General features: G+C 39.5%; 2 protein-coding genes across 2 annotated transcripts; one reads left to right on the top strand and one right to left on the bottom strand.

Annotated features, from left to right (window-relative positions):
- Window positions 1-318: 318 nt before the first annotated feature.
- cax2 (cation/H+ exchanger protein 2) lies at window positions 319-11,217 on the bottom strand. The gene is made up of 20 exons (XM_037106312.1): window positions 10,887-11,217; window positions 8,092-8,250; window positions 7,889-7,995; window positions 7,667-7,775; window positions 6,955-7,071; window positions 6,806-6,867; window positions 5,892-6,044; window positions 5,584-5,775; window positions 5,381-5,480; window positions 5,157-5,298; window positions 4,822-5,005; window positions 4,525-4,624; window positions 3,141-3,274; window positions 3,003-3,034; window positions 1,798-1,910; window positions 1,537-1,682; window positions 1,361-1,455; window positions 1,206-1,284; window positions 993-1,101; window positions 319-642 (listed from the first exon to the last, which is right to left on the bottom strand). Exons 1-20 carry the CDS (start codon window positions 10,954-10,956, stop codon window positions 569-571), a joined length of 2,277 nt encoding a protein of 758 aa, XP_036962207.1. The 5' UTR covers window positions 10,957-11,217; the 3' UTR covers window positions 319-568.
- A 2,372-nt stretch (window positions 11,218-13,589) lies between these two features.
- LOC119024148 (proline-rich extensin-like protein EPR1) lies at window positions 13,590-17,606 on the top strand. Its single transcript, XM_037106643.1, has 8 exons — window positions 13,590-15,531; window positions 15,990-16,174; window positions 16,268-16,365; window positions 16,446-16,606; window positions 16,700-16,892; window positions 17,074-17,218; window positions 17,301-17,379; window positions 17,463-17,606. The coding sequence occupies exons 1-8, from the start codon at window positions 13,962-13,964 to the stop codon at window positions 17,552-17,554; spliced, it is 2,523 nt and encodes an 840-aa protein (XP_036962538.1). The 5' UTR covers window positions 13,590-13,961; the 3' UTR covers window positions 17,555-17,606.
- The last annotated feature ends 1,819 nt before the right edge of the window (window positions 17,607-19,425 follow it).

Here is a 19,425-nt window from a genome sequence, read left to right as displayed (position 1 = left end):
GTAGATGGGGATTTGTTTTAAAATGTAATAAAACAACTGGAACAAACAAAACGTTTCATACAGCTCGTCCAGCTGAATCCAAGTCTATGGAAGCCTGACATCCCAAATTGATTTGACTAAAGACTTTTATTGTCACCGTTTGTAAAGCTGAATTTTTCACTGTAGCTGCTGAGCTGAAAGCGCCCTCACCCTGTCTGAGGTGTACGCAAGCTTTACCCAGGTCGAAGGTGTAAATAAAGTCTATTCAAATCAATTTGGGATCCCAGGGCTTCTGAAGACTCGGATTACACTGGATGAGCTGTATGGAACCATTTATTTATTTTTTTTATTTTAAAACTAGTCATCTTCAGTCATTTAGGTGAGTGCAGCAGCTCTGTTTTGCTTATAATGTTTTGTGGACTACACGACTATCTGACTTTCCATTGGCATTTAATTTTTAGGTGAACCACTTTAATAATCAGCCAGTGTCATGATTTATGCTTCAGTGTTAAGTCATAATCCTGCGAGAATAAAATCTTGTCAACAGGGGAGTGGTATTAAATCTGGTCCTCCATGTTGCTGAAATGTGTCAGCAGCCTGCTGGAGATGGAGCGAAGTAATACATGGCCAGTAGAATAAGGTAGACGACCACCAGAGCTGTGCCTGGAAGGAAAAAACAAGACAGGAAATAACAGTGAATATACAAGATTATCATGTCGATGATTTTAGTCGGTGTCAGTGGTTTGTAATTATGACATTCAGATGCGCCGAGTGACTAACTCTTCCTGAAGCCTGTTTGGCTGTTGTGATAATCCACTTGCCACATTCGTTTAGGAAAGAGTTAAATGATCATGACCAAAAAATACTTTTTGGTAATATTTTTGTTTTTATTTCTGCAATGTTTTTGCAATTGCATTCATAGGTGAGTGATGAAAAAAGGCTTAACATTTTTGAAAAGTGCTTAAATTTTACGTTTAAAAAGCTGAACCAATTCTGTGAAACACTAAACTTACCCTGAAAGTAATCTGACTTTCCGTCCATGAAGATGTAGTTGACGAGAATAACACTGAAGATACTGGCCCACAGGTGCAGATCACTGAATAACAGCACAAAGCCCACATCCTACCCAAAACAGAGATGGTGTTTTATTCCAGAAACTATAAAGGAGCAAACAGCAGGGCTTTTAATATGAATTAATCAATGAAAATGAAGAAAGGGTGTCTTACGTAGAAAGCATTAAATAAGACCAGAATTGGAATCTGTAGCATGCAGACCTGAACAGCAATACAGATCCCCACCTCCAAGCTGCGAAAAGACAACTCATTTAGAATACAGACGGAGCTATTAATTCAGAATCTTTCTGAAGAGAAACAGGATTTACCTGAGGCTGATGTTGTTTTGGAGTGCGAACTGGATCCCGTTAACAATCTCTGGGATCTCCGGAACCATAGCGAGAGCCGTTACCCCAATGAAATACTGCAGAAAGAAACAAAAACGTTAGAACAGCCAGATGATCACATAAAACCTGCCTCAGCGTGCTCAGGTGTCTGTCCTGACCTGAGAGATGTTGGGCTGGCTCAGTATGGGCTGGATGTTCTCCGTGACGAGATCGGCACAAGCAGACGTGAGCACGGTGGCCATGATGAGGATGACCAGGGACCTCCAGCGGGACCAGTGGACCACTGCTCCATGGTGGCTGGTCACTGCACAGACAGACGAAGAGATGATGGTGTGGTGTGTTAGCAAGAGACTGAAGAACTCTCACTTTATTGTAGTGTTAAAATCTTTACGATTATTGTGTGAGAGGGAGAGGCTCACCCTGTCCTTCTCCCACGTGAATGTCATAAATGTGGGAGTGCGTCTTCAGCGTGAATGTCAGACCAATGATGTAGGCAACAGGCAAGAGGGCAGAAACTGTGTACACCAGCGGCCTGAAGACAAGAACACACACAATGAATGAGGGAGGAAGGAGGATATAACAGCTTACTGGATTCTTTTACAATATAAGGTTTTTGCTCTGGTCTTTGACACCTTAAATGGTATCTTTGGTAACTCTCAACCTGGATCTTATTTGTGTTTGGATCTAAGTGAGTAATGGTGACAATGTTCTTGAAGTTGGTCCAGTATTGAGTGAGACTGCGGCTGCAATGTGAAAATACAACCACTTGAAGTTGTTTATGCGACTGGCAGGCTCAGATTGTTTTGTAAGCGTCAGACAACATTATGGAAGAGATCCCTACATAGACAGACATTTCAGTCAAAGATTAAAATGTTTTTTATGTTCTAACCCTAAACAGCTGCTATCACTCTCGCAAAAGCCACCAGACTCCATTTGCAGAAACAGTGATTATATTGTCGTAAACTTGAAAGAAAAACAAAATAAAACTCACCAAAAACCACCCTGGTTCATCTTTACACTGATCCTAAAATCACCAACTTCAGCTTGGTTGAAACAAACCCTTGATTCACTGAGTTAGATGTAAAACTATCGGGAGATCAGGAGAGGACAGAGAGGAAGGGCGGGCATTGGAGAAGCAGAATATTTTCACATCTGAGGCGGACTGCAACTAACAGCAGTGATTACATTGGAGCCCATTTCGTGGCTGCTGCCTGCAGTTGTCCCACTCATTACTGGACACATTTATTAACTGTTGCCCCCCCCCAAAAAAATACATAAGTTACCCTTTAAATCAGTGCCAACCAATATCCACATCATAGACTAGCTTTGTCTCCTTTGTTTTGGATTTGTTTCTAAATCAACGTAGAGAGAAAAGTGCTGAAACCTCCTTGTTACTTGATACTTGGATGTCAGAGCATCATAGAGAAGAGTTCTCAAATGAACCTCTGCCCAAAGCACAGTGGTAATGCAAATAAGTTTTGTTTAAATCAATATGTTTTCTCAGTCAGGTGTAAAGTGTTTTTGTTATTACTGAGCTGAATGTAACTGAATGGCTCCACACCAAGGGCTAAAACATTCAAAACCATGAGTAAATAAATGAATAGAGAAAAAAACAGTTTCTTACTCAACGTGGTTGTGGAACAATGTACCGTTGTTCTGTAGAAAGAAATCAAATCACACATAATTCAGTGTTAATTTACACGTTTTTTTTGTGAAATGAGACTCAGTGGTTTCGGAGATCCTCCTGATTAACGACACTGACCAGATCGTAGTGGCAGTTGTGGCAGACGAACGGCCCGCTGCTGTTACTCGTGCTGTTTCCTCCAGTGGAGTTGGTGCAGGCGTCGCAGACCAGATTTCCATACGCCTTGGAGAACAGCGTGGGGGCAAACACACCTGCCATTGACAGTCAGGCAGAGGAGTCAGTGTTAAACATTATGGTAATGCAGCTGATTTCTGCTTCAGTGGAGAGAAATAACAAAACATCTGTACAGCTGATTCTGTTGCTGCCACCACCGCCATAAAATCATGTAAGCGTTATAATGTAAGATTGCAACTTTTTGGGTTGAATTTTTGATTTACATATTAACTTGGGCACGGAAATAATTAACACATCTCTTCTTTATGGGTGGAATATCCCTGAATATGTAACCTTCTTTTCTTTCTAAAAGAAATTTCTAAAAAGTCATGTAAAGCCTGGATCATGGTCACAATATTCAGGCTGCTTCTTTTTGTTGTCTTTAGAAGTCAAAAACATCATGGTTGAATCTGGAGGTTCACGCTGCTGCTGCTTCCTGTACGACATCTTTGTGAATGACCAAACACGTGTCGCAGTGGACAAACTGCAGCTATGTTGATGTTAGGGGATGAGTTTGTGAGCAAGTTAGGAGCCAGTTTGATGAGGGGGGTCCCCTCAGGGAGGCGCTACAGGACTGTCCGTTCCAGAACGAGCAGGTTCAGGAACAGCTTGTTCCCCTCAGCTGTCACCCTGCTGAACTCTGGGACAGTCTCTGACTCACAGGCTGCTGGTTCATACTTACTGCTATACGCCTGCACATGACTGTACTATATGTCCTCTCACATAGTCTCATGATCTATAGTGTATAATGTCTCACTACTTCCATTACTTGAACTAACACCTGCACTGTATTTTAGCGTCATCTCTAATCTCTTTTCTAATATCTACCCTGTGTTTTCTATACATATGTACATTACTCTACACTTTTACTCTAAACTGTTTTTTGCACTCCTGGTTAAATGCCAAACTGTAATTTGTTGCATCAGTAGCAGTTATTAGCAGTATTGGATGGAAATTAAGTTTTATCTAAACTGAATAAAACTGAACTTGTTTCCAATTAATATTTGATTTGGCACATACCTCCACAAAAACCCAACACTCCTCTTTTTTCAAATGAATGAAAATGTTAAAAATGAAAAACACTGTTAAAATCTCACAATGTTAAAGAAAGTGAGAAAAATATCCCCGATCTGTCCCCCGAAAGTGTGTCTATTGTGGGCCGAGACCCATCCTCCATCCAAGTTTCATGGAAATCTGCACTAGTAGTAGTACTGTAGTTTTCGTGTTCACATACCAACCCTGCCCTTCCAAATATGTATAGCTGGTTGATGTGTGTTGGTTTACTTGCCTCCTACAGAGATGAAAAGCAACGCAGAGCTCACTCCTGTTGAGCGACTGTTGAACGTCTGCTCACTGTGTCTCAGCCCTCCGATTATCATGCAGATGCCCTGAGAAAAAAAGACAAAGCAAGGAGCCTCATCAATGCCGCACAGCTGGTTTTATTGATGTTTTTGAACTTGTCTTGTTACTGATTCATGGATTTATCTTATTACTAAGTGTACACATTGAAATTAAGTTAATTCAAACCACTTTTAATTTTCAATAGTTTCTGTTAAAAGATGTGAAATGAGACTGATTGGCTCACGGGGATGAAGAGGATGCATCCGAGCAGAGTGCCTGTCAGCGCTGCTTTTACAACTTCCTGAAGACACTTGTTGGCTGCCTGGTGACCTTTGAGCAGGGCTGTGATGTAAAAGGTCAACTCTGTGATGGAGCCAAAGCTGGCGTTCACCACCGCACCCACAGCAAAGTTACTCTGGGCGGAGATACTGCAAATTTGACAATTAACATCAGCAGAACTTTGTGAGAACATGTGTAACACTTTTAACATTTCAGGTGCACTACATTTAAATGGAAACATCCACTTTGATTTCTAATGTCACTGTGCAGGTGAGCTTTAAGGAAATAAAAACAACTCACCTGGCAATGCCCATACCAATATAATAAGACAGTGGTATGATGGAGCCAATCGCTATAGCAAACTTGACCTCAGAGCTGGCGTACTGGTTTTCTCTGTCAATATATCCAATTATCATGGCAAATATTACAAGAGGGAGGAGGTCTGAGATTGGAGTCAAGGATAACAACAGGTCCTTATAAGACAAACCCACACATATACATACATATTTACTGGTCAAGGATACTGACAGCGAACACATTGATCCCATCAACGGTGTACTTGTAGTAGTACCAGTTTACAGCATGGTAGCAGCACAGCAGAGCTCTGGTCTCATAGCTGTGAGGCTGAGGGTGAAATAAAAAAAAAATAAAGCAAGCATAAAACCAGTTCTCTGTAATCTTTTTAGGTCTATGTGCTCTGGATGAAAACATTTGATCTTTCCCTTGCCTTCCTCTGTGAGCAGGTGGAGACAGAGACATCCTCTGGAGCCAAGAGAAGAATGACGCCCAGGGTCCTTGCGTTCATCTTTGAGACAGGGATGGTGAAGACCAGGATCCAGGAGAGGAAGCAAGCCAGGCAGTGGATGACCACCAGAGGAGGATATCCCAGCAGCAGCCACACGTATGTGGAGAAACGATGCTACACGACAACAACAAAAAAATTCCTATGATTGATACTCCATTTAGCATAAAGTATAAAAGGTGCTCATGTATTGTGAGTCTACATGTATTGTATATTTCACATGTGACTGTTACCCAGTAAGGGGTACGCAGAGGTCGTCCAGGCCACTCTGGGACCGCCACCTCTGTGGGTGAAGGCAGAAGAACTGGAGAGTTTTCCTCTGTTCCCTCTACGTTACAGTCACATTCTGGTGCTTGCTCACAACATCTCCTCAATGTATTTCCAATCTGGAGAAACACAACCAGTGGAGCATGTTATTTCTAGCTCATTGGAATACCAAGTTTACATTTGATCTATAACAGTCACAATTGGGGCTGCAAATAGCAATTCTTTTCATTATTGATTGATCTGTCTTTTATTCTTTCAAATAATCAATTGTTTAGTGTATTAAATGTCAGGAAATAGTTCAGAAAATCCCCATCACAATCTACTTGAGCTAAGGAAGAGTCTTAAAACTGAGCAAAAAACGAAGATGTCCCATTCACAGTGCTATACTGTAGAAACAAGAGAAAGGAAGCAAATCCTCACAACAGTGAAACTGGACACTGGATATTTTGCTCAATAGAAAATGTAAATGCTTCATCTTTATCAAATATGTTGTCAAAACTACACAATGAATAGAAATCAAATATATGAAAACAGTAAGAAATCAAATAATATGAAATAGAAACTAGTCCCAACTGAGTTGGGGTAAAAATGTTTGTTCAGAGAGAATTGTAGGACAGAAATTAGGGGACAGCAGGTAGTTTCAAGTTTTATAGAGGCTGTTACTATGAAAGCTCAATCTCAAAGTCAGTTTGCACCAAGTAGTTACAGCATATGCATTGTGCTGTGTTGCATACTTGCAGTGCTTTTCAATAGCAGAAAGATTTCTGTGTTCATGACCACAAGTCATTGAGAAACAATGAGGAAACTAAAAGATTCTCTTTCCAAATTGGGAAAAGAAACAGCAGCACAAACGACTCAAACATCAAATGAATCCGAATACCTCGTGGATTGACTTGCCGAATGGCCACAGGAAGTAGCACGCCAACTTCCAGCAAAGCATGCCTGAAGAGTGAAAGATAAAATTAATGAGGACACCATATTTTTGAATAATAAACACTAAAATTAATCCCTGTTGATTGGCACACCTACCATATGGTATACCAGAGATCGTGATGAACATGAGCATGCCGACCAGAAAATACATCAGGGAGACCCACCAACCGAAGAGAAACACATATGCTAAATTTCCACATGTGATAAGGCGACCTAAAACCAAGAAGACAAAACATTTTTAAAAGGCTGACAGGTTTTTCAGCAGCCACAGTAACAATATGTCTCCATGTGACTTATATATAAATTATAATGTTGGCTTAATACAACTTGGATGTTATTTTTGTAGTTTTAGCCAAGTAACATTTCTCCTAGTAATAATATAACATTATACTTGTGAAGATTATTACTGATGTTAACTTGTCAGTTTTTTTGTCAATTCAATTGTATGAATTACTGAAGGGATCTGACCAGATGTTATTTATTTTCTTTTATTACTTTTTTGTGACCATCAGTCCTTTGTCTTTTCCACTGAAATCATATAGTTGTTTGTTTATGTTTACAGACCGACTTCTCATTTTCTAAAAAATGAGAGGATTATTTGTGGCTTTTCGGGTCCACTCGCTTACAGTTTTACTTTCAAATAAAGTTGTTACTGATGTGGCTGAGTTGTTGGCATGTTTACAACCTGTATGAAGATCGTCTCACTGTTCATTTCTTTCGCCATCATATTTTAGGTCACATCTACAACATTAAACTCAAGTTGTAATAAACCTAAATAATCTTTTACCACAAGCATCATTACTTGTACCTGAATGAGGTTTAATGACGTTCAGTTCAGAGTAGAGCTCTTTTACAACCTCTGACCTGACTTCAAATGGACGCTCTGTCACATGGCTCTTCCATTTTCTAAAACCAAACTGACACAAACAGACACACACATAGTTTGAGGGATCAACCTTCCTGCATGCAGTGCTTCACCTAAACCACTGTTGATTTATTTATTTGAAACATTTGCATTCAGACATCTTACCCTGTAGTTGTTGACCAGTTTGTTGGCTTCCACTTCGTTCTCCGCTCTGATGGTTCTCTTGCTTTGGATCTCCACCCAGCTGTCATCACAAGCATGAAGGCTCGGACCTTAAATGACAAGCAACAAGTTGACAAATTAGTGTTAGAACACACACCACGTATTGGTGATTAAGAGATCTAAATATGTTGGTGCCCTGTACTCACATGTGTGTGAAGATGTGCATTTTGTTGTGCACAGAGCAGGACATATGGAGGGATGTGAAGATGGAGTGCCTGTTGAATTAGGTTGTGGTCCGCCATGCAGTCGGTCATGGATCTGTTCGTGATTGAGACCTGCCAGAGGATCAGACTCCCATGGATAATCTGCAACACCAAGCAAGAAGTAGGTAGGTAAGTAGCCAAAATATTGATCAACATAATGACAGAGATATTACAGAAAAAGCAAGAGTCCTTTTTCTGAAAAATACAAACAACTATTGTGTACTGCTGAAAATACAGATGATGTTACTGTGCTACTGTAATTTGAGGGTCACTGTAACAAATAAATAAGCTATTAAATGTGTAATATTGTAATATAATGATCATTTCTGAGATTTTATCATACGCTGAAAATCTAATGCCATTGTAATCCTAATATGCAATGAATTTTGGATGTTATTAACATTTTAATAACCAGACAAACTAGTGCCAAAACCTGTGATTTATATACAACTGTTCTGATTATAAAACGAATTTAACTAGAACAGCGCTAGTTTTCATTAACTGCATACCAAGGTATGAAACGTTTTAATTTAAACACCTCCTCCAGATATGTTGTAAGTCATATATATTAACTCTGATATTTGGAAATAACATTTCTTTTAAAACGTTACCTAGTTAAGAAATTGGACCACAAAAGGCTTCACAACTAGTTAGTATGGTCATAAACATACAGGTTAAACCCAGATTTAGGCTGAGCACATTTTGAGTTGAGTTAGACATTATACATCTAATGGAAACATCACCTAATATTTGTAATTATTCTCAGACTGCAACACAAGACAAGACAGAGCAGAGTCAGACAGGTCAACATAAACCGTACAGTCCAGAGTCACACCACCATTAATGGTAACACAGCTTAATTGGTAAAAAGAAAAATTCTAATCAAATAAATGACCCTCAAAAAACCTCTAAGGTCTGAGACTTCATCGACAACCATCACACGAATAATATTAAGGCCCGCAAAAGCACCTGACCCAGGCACAACCTCCATCAGTTTAACACGCTACATCAAGGATCATAACTATTTTGTGGATGTATGCAGGATAATGTCTCAAGGCGTATATAGTACAACCTTCCTCCTAATATAATAATATAAGGTCAAAAAGCTTCTCTATCTATCTTTGATGTGATTACTGACTCTAACAATCTGACAACAGCTTGATTTGTTCTGCGAGGAAACCAGAGGCATGACTGCAATTAAGGAAAGGGTAAAAAAAAAACATGTTGGATCATTCACTGCCCATTTCAAGGGTTTGCCTCTCACAATACACAGCGTTGATGATTTAAATACTGACAAACCACTGGCATCATGAGACAAGAGAGCACAGAAAACCATGACTTCCCCATTTATACACTACAAAAATGCGCCTTCACACACACGTCTTGTTTTGTTTCCTGTTTCTCTTTTAAAACCTGCTTCCTGAAATAAGTACACATTTTAAATACAAAATAAATCTACAAAGTGTAAATGATTGTGCAGCATCAATTAATTTCACTACTCACTAGTTTATTCATATCTATATCATGAAAGGCATGGATCAAAGTAAATTCATGCAGTCAGGGCATCATTTGAACTCACACTTCTTATCTTACATATATTAGACAGTCAGATTTGGCATCAAATGAATTTTCAGATTCAGACATGTTGCGACATGGAGTGATGGAAAAAGTAAAAGTAAGTGAACTCACTATTTCGATAATCAATTCATCACTGCCACAATTTATCAAGTAAAAAAGTCAAAGTTCCTGATTGTAAATTCTCAAATGCAATGATTTTTACTTTTCTCTATTAATATTTAGATTTTGGACCTACAACAATCTGCCTTTTTATAACCTCATTCTGGCCCTTATCCTATCATTAACCCCATTATTTTATTGGGAAACATGTTTGCCACGTCCAACCTACTTCTAAGATTAAAAAGGTGCATCTTTTTTCAGTACCTTTGCATACATGTATAATATCTATTTTCTAACTAATAAACAAAGCGAGTGAAAAAGACATAGGGAATGCAAAAGTTGACCCTTAGCACTTTTTTTCAAGAAGTGGCTGAACAGGTCTGCTGCAGATGTTACTTCAGAGTATGGGGAAGTGTGATGGACTATTTTTCACTATTTGTCATTTTTATACATGAGCCTAATATAAAATGAAAGTAATTATAAGAATAATCATTAAATATTTGGATAGCTGCAGGTGTCTGCAAACAAACTTAAGCAAAAAGAGATTTCCAACGTGCACTTTTAACATGGACACTTGAACACATGGACAGAGACATCCCCCCTATAATGACATAATGCATTTCCAAGCCGTTTACCTAACCATCATCACTACATGCCGAACCCTAACCCACAAAATCAAGTCTTAACCTTCAACCAGTATTTTCAAATCGTGATGTCCTCACTATCTAAAATGTCCTGATTCTGTTCCTTCTTCTCCTGGTCCTCACTAGGTACTAAGTACAAGAACACACGCACAAATACACATACACGGGGGGGTGGGCGGACTACATCGTAATGAATCCGACGTGACCGTCCGGTACGCCGCAGCCCTGTTCTGTATACTGGACCGCCGTCTTCAGCCTTTTATTTCATCATCACAGTCACATCACGTTAAATAACAGCCCTACACATGCTGACGGACTTAAAATGGAGAATGTAGTGACGGTGTTGTTAACGACACAGTCTCCTTGTTAAAGTTTGTTTTTATTACCACAAGCTAAATACGAGCTGCAGTCGCTCACCTTGTGTGTGTTCAGCCGGCCTCCTCCTCCGGCTGCTCGTGTCCGAGCTTTGTGTGGAAGACAGGGACATCTCCGCTGGCACAAACACTTCACCGTGGGGCTGAGATCGGCTGCTCTGACCCGCTCATACTCTCACTGAACGGACGCTGCTGCTGCTGCTGCTGTCGCTCCGGTGCTGCGAAGTAGGCGCACTGATTCACGAGGAATTACCCCGCCTGGAATTGTGGGAAATGTAGGCAACCGTAGTTGAGCCCTGTAAAGAGAAAACGAACCATAAACCTGATCTGTTTAAATGCATAAAGACGTGTCATTGGGCTGCAGTGGTGGAGGAAGCTTCCAGACTCTTTATCTTATTAGGGTATTTGAAAAGTTTCTGTATATCTATTTCTGGTGTCAAGCTATGGAACAACCTAAGTGAGGAACTCAAGCAAAGTCCAAATATCAACCAGTTCAAGAAAATGTATAAACACATGTTATTTAGCAGGTACAATGGATAATGGTCTATAATGAGTATTGGTGATTATCATTTATTAATTGATGTGGCACTTGAAGACCAGAGTGATGGCGAGGAAACCAACCAACCTGACCCAGCTTGAGGCATTCGCCAAGGAAGAGTGGGCCAACATCCCACAGGAGACGTGCAAGAAGCTTGTGGACACGTACAAGAATCGTCTGGAAGCAGTCATAAAGAATAAAGGCTATGCCATTGACTATTAAATAAAGACGATGGACTAGGGTATGAATAATTTTGAACATGGCATTTTTTTTGGACTCCGTTAATAAAATACCCCAGAAATGATTTTTTAAAATTATTTTATATTGTTGTCATTCTTTCAATTGTTGGTCACATGAAGCTAAAACACAAATTTGAAAACAAGCATTTATTTCATCACTAAATGAAAAAATCACAAGAATCAGCAAGGGTATGAATAATTTTGAGGACGACTGTATATATATATAGGCATGTATATGTGGGTGTGTATATGTGTGTGTAGATATATATATATCAATTTCATTTAGACAAAGGGGTGAGAGCTAACAAGCTATGCTTCTTCTCACTCCTTTTCGAATATGTCATTTATTTTACTTTTTATCATTTTGCTTCCTCAAAATCTTCATTTCCATATGATGTTGTGCAAATAATTTGTTAAATAGCAATCAGGAAGCCGTGTTCTATTTGCATATTCGGAATAACATAATGAAAAAATAAAAATAAAAAAATAGTGGCTATGACATGGAAGTTTTGTGTTCTTCATTTCACATCCCCAGCTCTTCAGTCAGTTTACCAGCAAACTGTTGGCAAAAAAAACAAAAAACAAAAAACAAAACAAACAAAAAACTTAGTGTCTAAATATCTGATCAAAATCTCTTTGATCAAGATGTTTTAGTATTTTACAAAGCATTTCACTTTTTTTAAAATATATTGTCCAATCTATAATTTTACATAATTTTTTGACAGAGCAAGAATTATCCCAGGGTTTAGTCGAGATTACACAGATCTTGAAAAAAGTAAGGATTTTCCTCTTACAAATGAAAAGTTGAAAAGCCACTAAATCACTCAGTGTACCTTACACTGTCATGTGTGACCATTAACTTATTCGGGCTAATGTTAGCTGATGTTGCCAAACTTATCCAGATAGACACTGATGTGTAACAGAGAGTATAGAGCTGGCTTGCTGACTTAACCTATTCTATAATTGAAATACCATTGTGTTACATTTTAACATAGCTGTTTTAATTACCATTATCACAAATGTAAAGCAAGTCTTTTAAGCAACTTAATCTTTCTAGAAGGAAATTCGGTGTAATACTGCGATAACATGTTTTGCAAAACAGTTATTTAGTAGAGAATAGTTTGAACTTATTTGTCTACGAAAGGCAACCCCTCTGAGTAAGACTACTTAAGGAAAATTGTCAAATTGAAATGGAAGGATTGAAGGATTTAGTTGAAATGGATATTATATTAACCCCTTCAAACCCTGTGTCCATTGTAATGAAACTATTAAAAACACGAGTTACCAAAAATGTGTTTTTTCCACTTTGTTTTTATATTGGAGAGGAGTCAGAATCTGTTTAAAAACATTTTTTTTTTGCCCAGCCAAAAAAGATGCTGGTCTTAAGAGGTTATTATATGACTAGCTGTATGTAATATGTGACTTATTTAAATGTGGTTCAGCGTACACAAAAATGCAATTTTTGTTTTTGACCTAATTTGCACTTCCAGACCTCATTTTAGGTCAATCTATTAAATTTGGCAGCTGCATTATACAACTGAATTTTTCTTCATCACATCAAAAGGTTTGCAGCATGTGAATAAGATTGCTCAAGCTGTTTCTAAAACATAAGTTTATAAAATGTGACTACTTGTCAGAGCTATGTACATTATGGACACAACTTTATGCCTGAAAGAACTCAAAGGCTTGGGTTGCCTTTGTTTTCTCATTAAGTTCCATTATTAATAGTGAGAATAACATCTAGCAAGCTGAAGGAAAGATACATAATAATTTTCAGTAACACAACCCTGCAAACGTTCTGCTTACTATTGTCAATAGTCTATTACATCAAGTGGACTGCTGTTTACCAAGCGTGGCACAGAGAAGCTCCAGATTCTGGGAAAGGGATCAGCATGATTAATTTCTTGTGTTTCTTTGTCTATTTAGTGTCATCTAAACTGTTGACATTTGAAGTTATAGGTGTCAGACCAACTGCTAGTTTTGGAACAAATACAGCCTGAGACCACCGAGATCTTTAATGAAGGTTTTAGTGACCCAAACATTGGACTTGTCAATAAATGTTTAATGTCAGACTGTCCATCACTGACCTGATCTGACAGGGCACGTGTTTTTCCCTTTGTCCCACCCACACGATAAATCTTGTGAACACTTAGTAAGCATCCGCCCAAATACTGAAAAAAGCATTACCTAATACATGTGTTTATTAAAAATATAGGAAGCTGTGATTGGTTGTGATTTGGCCTAAGAGGTGGGGTTTTCAAAACACCAAGTCAAGTCACATATAAATATAGCAACACAGTGGTACAGTTGGGGACTTTCCAGGTCAAACTGCTGTTGAACCATGGCAAAGCACTGGAGTTTCACGTCTTTCGTGGCAATAGCCCTGTTAGGGTGCCTATTTGCGATAGAGGCTGAAGCTCAGATCTGGACGAACGCTGCAACCGAAATGTCAAAGGGTGCTCCACCTCCTCAGGAACCACAGTCTCGTCAACCTCCTCCATCACTGAAGGCTCCTCAAAATCCTCAGACGCCACAGATCCAACCTGTACCTCGGCCTCAGCCTACGTACCCTAAGACGCCACAGGTCCAACCTGTACCTCGGCCTCGGCCTCAGCCTACGTACCCTCAGACGCCACCGGGCAAACCTGTACCGCAGCCTCAGCCTCAGCCCAAATACCCTTATACGCCACAGGTGCAACCCGTACCTCAGCCTCAGCCTCAGCCTAAATACCCTCATACGCCACAGGTGCAACCTGTACCTCAGCCTCAGCCTCAGCCTAAATACCCTTATACGCCACAGGTGCAACCCGTACCTCAGCCTCAGCCTAAATACCCTCATACGCCACAGGTGCAACCTGTACCTCAGCCTCAGCCTCAGCCTAAATACCCTTATACGCCACAGGTGCAACCCGTACCTCAGCCTCAGCCTCAGCCTAAATACCCTCATACGCCACAGGTGCAACCTGAACCTCAGCCTCAGCCTCAGCCTAAATACCCTTATACGCCACAGGTGCAACCCGTACCTCAGCCTCAGCCTCAGCCTAAATACCCTCATACGCCACAGGTGCAACCTGAACCTCAGCCTCAGCCTCAGCCTAAATACCCTTATACGCCACAGGTCCAACCTGTACCTCAGCCTCAGCCTCAGCCTAAATACCCTTATACGCCACAGGTCCAACCTGTACCTCAGCGTCAGCCTCAGCCTAAATACCCTTATACACCACAGGTGCAGCCTGTACCTCAGCCTCAGCCATACCCTCAACTGTCACAGGATCAATCTAAACAAACTAAATTCCCCTATACACCACAGGTTCAACCTGTGCCTCAGCCTCAGCCTCAAAATCCTCAAACACCACAGGTCTATCCTCAGCCTCAGCCTAAATACCCTAAAACACCACAGGTTCAACCTGTGCCTCAGCCTCAGCCTAAATACCCTAAAACGCCACAGGTTCAACCTGTGCCTCAGCCTCAGCCTCAAAATCCTCAAACGCCACAGGTCTATCCTCAGCCTCAGCCTAAATACCCTCATACGCCACAGGTTCAACCTGTGCCTCAGCCTCAGCCTCAGCCTAAATACCCTAAAACGCCACAGGTTCAGCCTGTGCCTCAGCCTCAGCCTAAATACCCTAAAACGCCACAGGTCCAACCTCGTCCAGCACTTAAGTTTCCTAAATATCCTCAAGCACCAAAGTTTGGTGGATATCCACGAGCATTTCCTGATTCTCTGCAAGAACCACAGGTCCCTCAACCGCAGCAACCACGTCCGGAATATCCAAAGCAGCCTTCTACCCTGTTTTGTGAAGTGACAGAGAGCCAAAGAGTCCCATGTGGAGCTTCTGATATTTCTGCTGGTGAATGTGAAGCGATTAACTGCTGCTTTGACGGAAGACGGTGCTACTTTGGAAAAGCAGGTGGTTTTTTTAAACAAAGCTCTGATTATTAGAATTATATTCTTAATTTGTTATTAAGGCACATTAGCATCATGGCTCTGGCAAAGGCAACGCTGGTCAGTGACAGACAAATATTGAATGGATTGTTGTGCAATTGTTGACTGATATTTTAGATCCTGAGAGGGTGAATGCTAATGACCAATACCTGCAACAAGATCATTCCCACCAGCTTTAGCTATACTTTAATCGGTGTTAGTTACCATTTTTAAGTACACTGACATGCTAAACTAAGATGGTGAACATTGGCATGTTTAAATTGTCATTTTGAGCATCTAAGCAATCTGATGTTAGCATTTTCCTCATGGTAAGGCAAAAGCAAAATCCTCAGTTACTAAAATTGGCTGTGGACTTTTGACATTTTCCTTTGGTCAATAATATTAAATCTTTTAACATATCAATGTCTGTTTTTGTGCCACCAGTGACCGTCCAGTGCACCAAGGATGCCCAGTTCATTGTAGTAGTGGCCAGAGATGCCACCCTGCCCAACATTGACCTCGAGTCAATCTCACTGCTGGGACAAGGTCAAGGCTGTACACATGTTGACTCTAATTCAGAATTTGCCATCTACCAATTTCCTGTAACTGGCTGTGGGTCTGTTGTTATGGTAAGACATTGATTTTCTATTTTCCAAACAATAAAGACAACTTTGAAAGATTATTATCACACCTGACTTTTTTTTTTTTTTTACCTTTTGTAGGAGGAGCCTGGTGTTATCATCTATGAGAACAGGATGTCTTCATCATTTGAAGTTGGAATTGGGGATCTTGGTGTCATTACCAGGGACAGCAGCTTTGAGTGGGTGATCATTTAAAAAAATATGTTTTTGTGTGAAAATAAAAGCTGTCACCAAGTATGATGCCAATTGTCTTTTTCAGATTGCTCTTCCAGTGTAGGTACACCGGTCTATCTGTTGAAACTTTGGTTGTAGAGGTACTGCCATTGCAAGATCCTCCTCTGCCAGTTGCTGCTCTGGGGCCCATCAGTGTGCACCTGAGGTTGGCCAATGGACAATGCACTACTAAGGGTTGTAATGAAGGTGAGTGTATGTTAGCCTGGCAGCATTTCTGTTACTATAGATAATGCCATAATGTTCATATTAACTGGTATCTCTGCTCCTCTGCTCTCACAGTGGATGCAGCCTATACTTCATATTATACAGAGACAGATTACCCTGTGATCAAAGTGCTGAGGGACCCTGTATATGTGGAGGTTCTCCTACTCGATAAGATGGACCCTGCCCTTGTCCTGACTCTTGGTCACTGTTGGACAACCACAACCCCAAACCCTCACAGCCTGCCCCAGTGGGACATTCTGATAGACGGGTAACTAAAAAACAAAATTAAACAGTTCTTTTTTGAAATTGTTTTCAGAGTTTGCACTTTCGTCAGGTCTGGTTATTTGAACTTGTGAATGGGGAAATTTATTGCTATGAAAACACTGACTTCCTCCTGACCACTTTTCATTTCAGTGTCGTCACATTAACTCAACTTGCTCTTCATTCAGGTGTCCATACAGGGATGATCGCTACTTGTCTCAGCTGGTCCCAGTTGATGCATCCTCTGGTCTGGAGTTCCCAGGTCACTTCAGGCGTTTCATTTTCAAAATGTTCACCTTTGTGGACAATTCAATGGAGCCCCTGAGGGAACAGGTATTTAATTTATTGACAAATGAGAAACCAATAACAAAATATGTCTGTATTGCTCTGCTAACACTGCTTGTTCCTTGTTCAGGTGTACATTCACTGCAGTACAGCTGTCTGCAGTCCTCGACCAGGTGGCAGCTGCGAACCATCATGCCAGAGGATAGGAAGTAAGAATTATACATTTTTTAATCTTCAGAATTCAGGAGAAATATGCACTTAAATCTGACCATGTTTGTATGTCTGCCTGCAGAGAGAGCTGTCAAGGCCGAGGTCCAGAGGCTGACTGAGCCAAAGGCTGTGGTTTCTGTTGGACCCGTGATCATGGGTATACCTGAACAGTAAACAGCTCAACTCAAGAATTTCCCTGAGAACACTCATTAAAAGATTTGGAACATTAACTTGATTCATTTATTGGTGGCAAATGAAAATGACACTGTACACATCAAGTCAGCGAGGTGCAGATTTTAGGCTTTATTTAGTGGTGAAGTTGTACTGAATTAGATTATATTCAGTGTACACACAGAGTGTTTCCAATGTTTGTCAGCCTTCATTTCTACATAATGGAGTCAAACAGATAATTGGAATCTCTCTATATGGTTTAATTAAACACAATGCAACAACTTAATACAGCATCAAAAATTAACATATAATTTAATCAACTCCTATCTGATTTTGTTTTTCTGTCTAAAAGACAAGAAGAAAAGGGAATAAAAGAAATGAAAAGAAAAGCATTTTTAGATGAACAGAGATATTTCATGGATTGGACTGCTTTAAAATAGTTAATTAGAAGTTATTTAAAACAAACAGGAGATACAAAAAGGGGCAGAAACTATATTGCATTACTTTTGACTTAACTTGATCTTTTTTTGGAACCTGTGACTTTCAAATAAATGTGTACTGTTTGCATAAGACCATGTTCCCAAAATGATATAAAAAATGTCAATAAAAAAATTCATTTCATTCACAACATTATTTTTTGTCAAATGTTTACTGTAAATGACTCATAAGTGTTTCAATGGACCTAACTGTACTGACATGGAATTCATTTCACTCAAAGTTCCTGACATCTCATCAGGGAGTATGACCAGTATTTGATGGTATTTTTGATGGATACAATTTATTTTGTGCAGTGTTGAGGGACCCTTTATATGAAGTGGGTTATACAGTGCTACCACTATTTAAAAATAGATGTTAAATAAGTTGATATACAGTATATAAATTCAAATTTTTACTTTTATGTTTCAGTAAATCAATCAGTTTTATTGTCATTTAGCTGTACCAACAAAAGAAGTGCAGCAAAAATGAGATTGCGTTTCTCCGAAATCCATAACAGGAACACAATAAACGCACACAATATATAAATATGATTATTTAAAACTAAAACTATGATGAGTTTTTAATAGTGAAACTGCAGAGTTTCAGCAGAAAATGGGTGAAAATTGTCAAAAGTAAATGTACTAATAGTTCAGTTAAATTATCACTACATTGAAATATGGTGGGTAATTGAATGCATCATATTTATTAAGCCTATCATATATTATGCAAGTAATGAATATTAATATGTAATGTAACTAGGTGACTACAGCTATCATATGTTCAGTGGAATAAACAGTTCAATATAACTCTGATTCTGTGTAGGGCTGTGAAAGAAGGATATTATTATTTCCTCCTTTATTTGCTTCTTATGGAGGAGTTCCAGGATTTATTTTGACATGATTTGATCACCATACAATCTGTCTGTGTTGTTCAGCCAAGGGAATGACTTGTTTATTTGTCACAATTTCAAATTAAGTTTTAACTGTTTTATTCTATGCAAATATGTACATTTTGTTAAGAATTGGATGATTCTCCCAAACGGACGCATTGACAGATAGCTGTGGACACTACACACAAGAGAATGTTGAAGAAAATGTGGGGTCACATTTTAGTTTCAGGTTTTTGTTTTTGTTTTTTTTTGTGATATAAGGCCATTATACCAGTGTGCTATTGAGACGGCTATTTATCATTACATGGGGTTTGGAGGGTGTTGTCTTTTTCCTTTCCTTTCCAAAAACTAAAGAAAATGTATAAAAAGCATAAGGAATGTATTAAAGAGTGGGTTTATCAGTCCAAACCAAACTACACTGGTGACAGAGTGGAACTTCCAAAGCCAAGGAACACATCATTAACTATCCACATTATAATGTGGGATTACAGGATACATTACAAAATTA

The sequence above is a fragment of the Acanthopagrus latus genome, chromosome 8 (assembly GCF_904848185.1).
Source record: "Acanthopagrus latus isolate v.2019 chromosome 8, fAcaLat1.1, whole genome shotgun sequence".
NCBI lineage: Eukaryota > Metazoa > Chordata > Actinopteri > Spariformes > Sparidae > Acanthopagrus > Acanthopagrus latus.
The sequence above is the reverse complement of the archived record's forward strand: the minus strand, read 5'-3'. Positions and strand labels throughout refer to the sequence as shown.

Bases quoted from the DNA above. Each gene is read 5' to 3' on its own strand.
- cax2 (XM_037106312.1), bottom strand. From the start codon at position 10,956: ATGTCCCTGTCTTCCACACAAAGCTCGGACACGAGCAGCCGGAGGAGG. The intron at 5,776-5,891 runs GTAACAGTCACA...GTTGTCGTGTAG, and splicing joins CTCTGCGTACCCCTTACTGG to CATCGTTTCTCCACATACGT. The intron at 1,911-3,002 runs GTAAGAAACTGT...TCTTGTCTTCAG, and splicing joins TTGTTCCACAACCACGTTGA to GCCGCTGGTGTACACAGTTT.
- LOC119024148 (XM_037106643.1), top strand. From the start codon at position 13,962: ATGGCAAAGCACTGGAGTTTCACGTCTTTCGTGGCAATAGCCCTGTTA. The intron at 15,532-15,989 runs GTGGTTTTTTTA...TTGTGCCACCAG, and splicing joins GTGCTACTTTGGAAAAGCAG to TGACCGTCCAGTGCACCAAG. The intron at 16,366-16,445 runs GTGGGTGATCAT...TGTCTTTTTCAG, and splicing joins ACCAGGGACAGCAGCTTTGA to ATTGCTCTTCCAGTGTAGGT.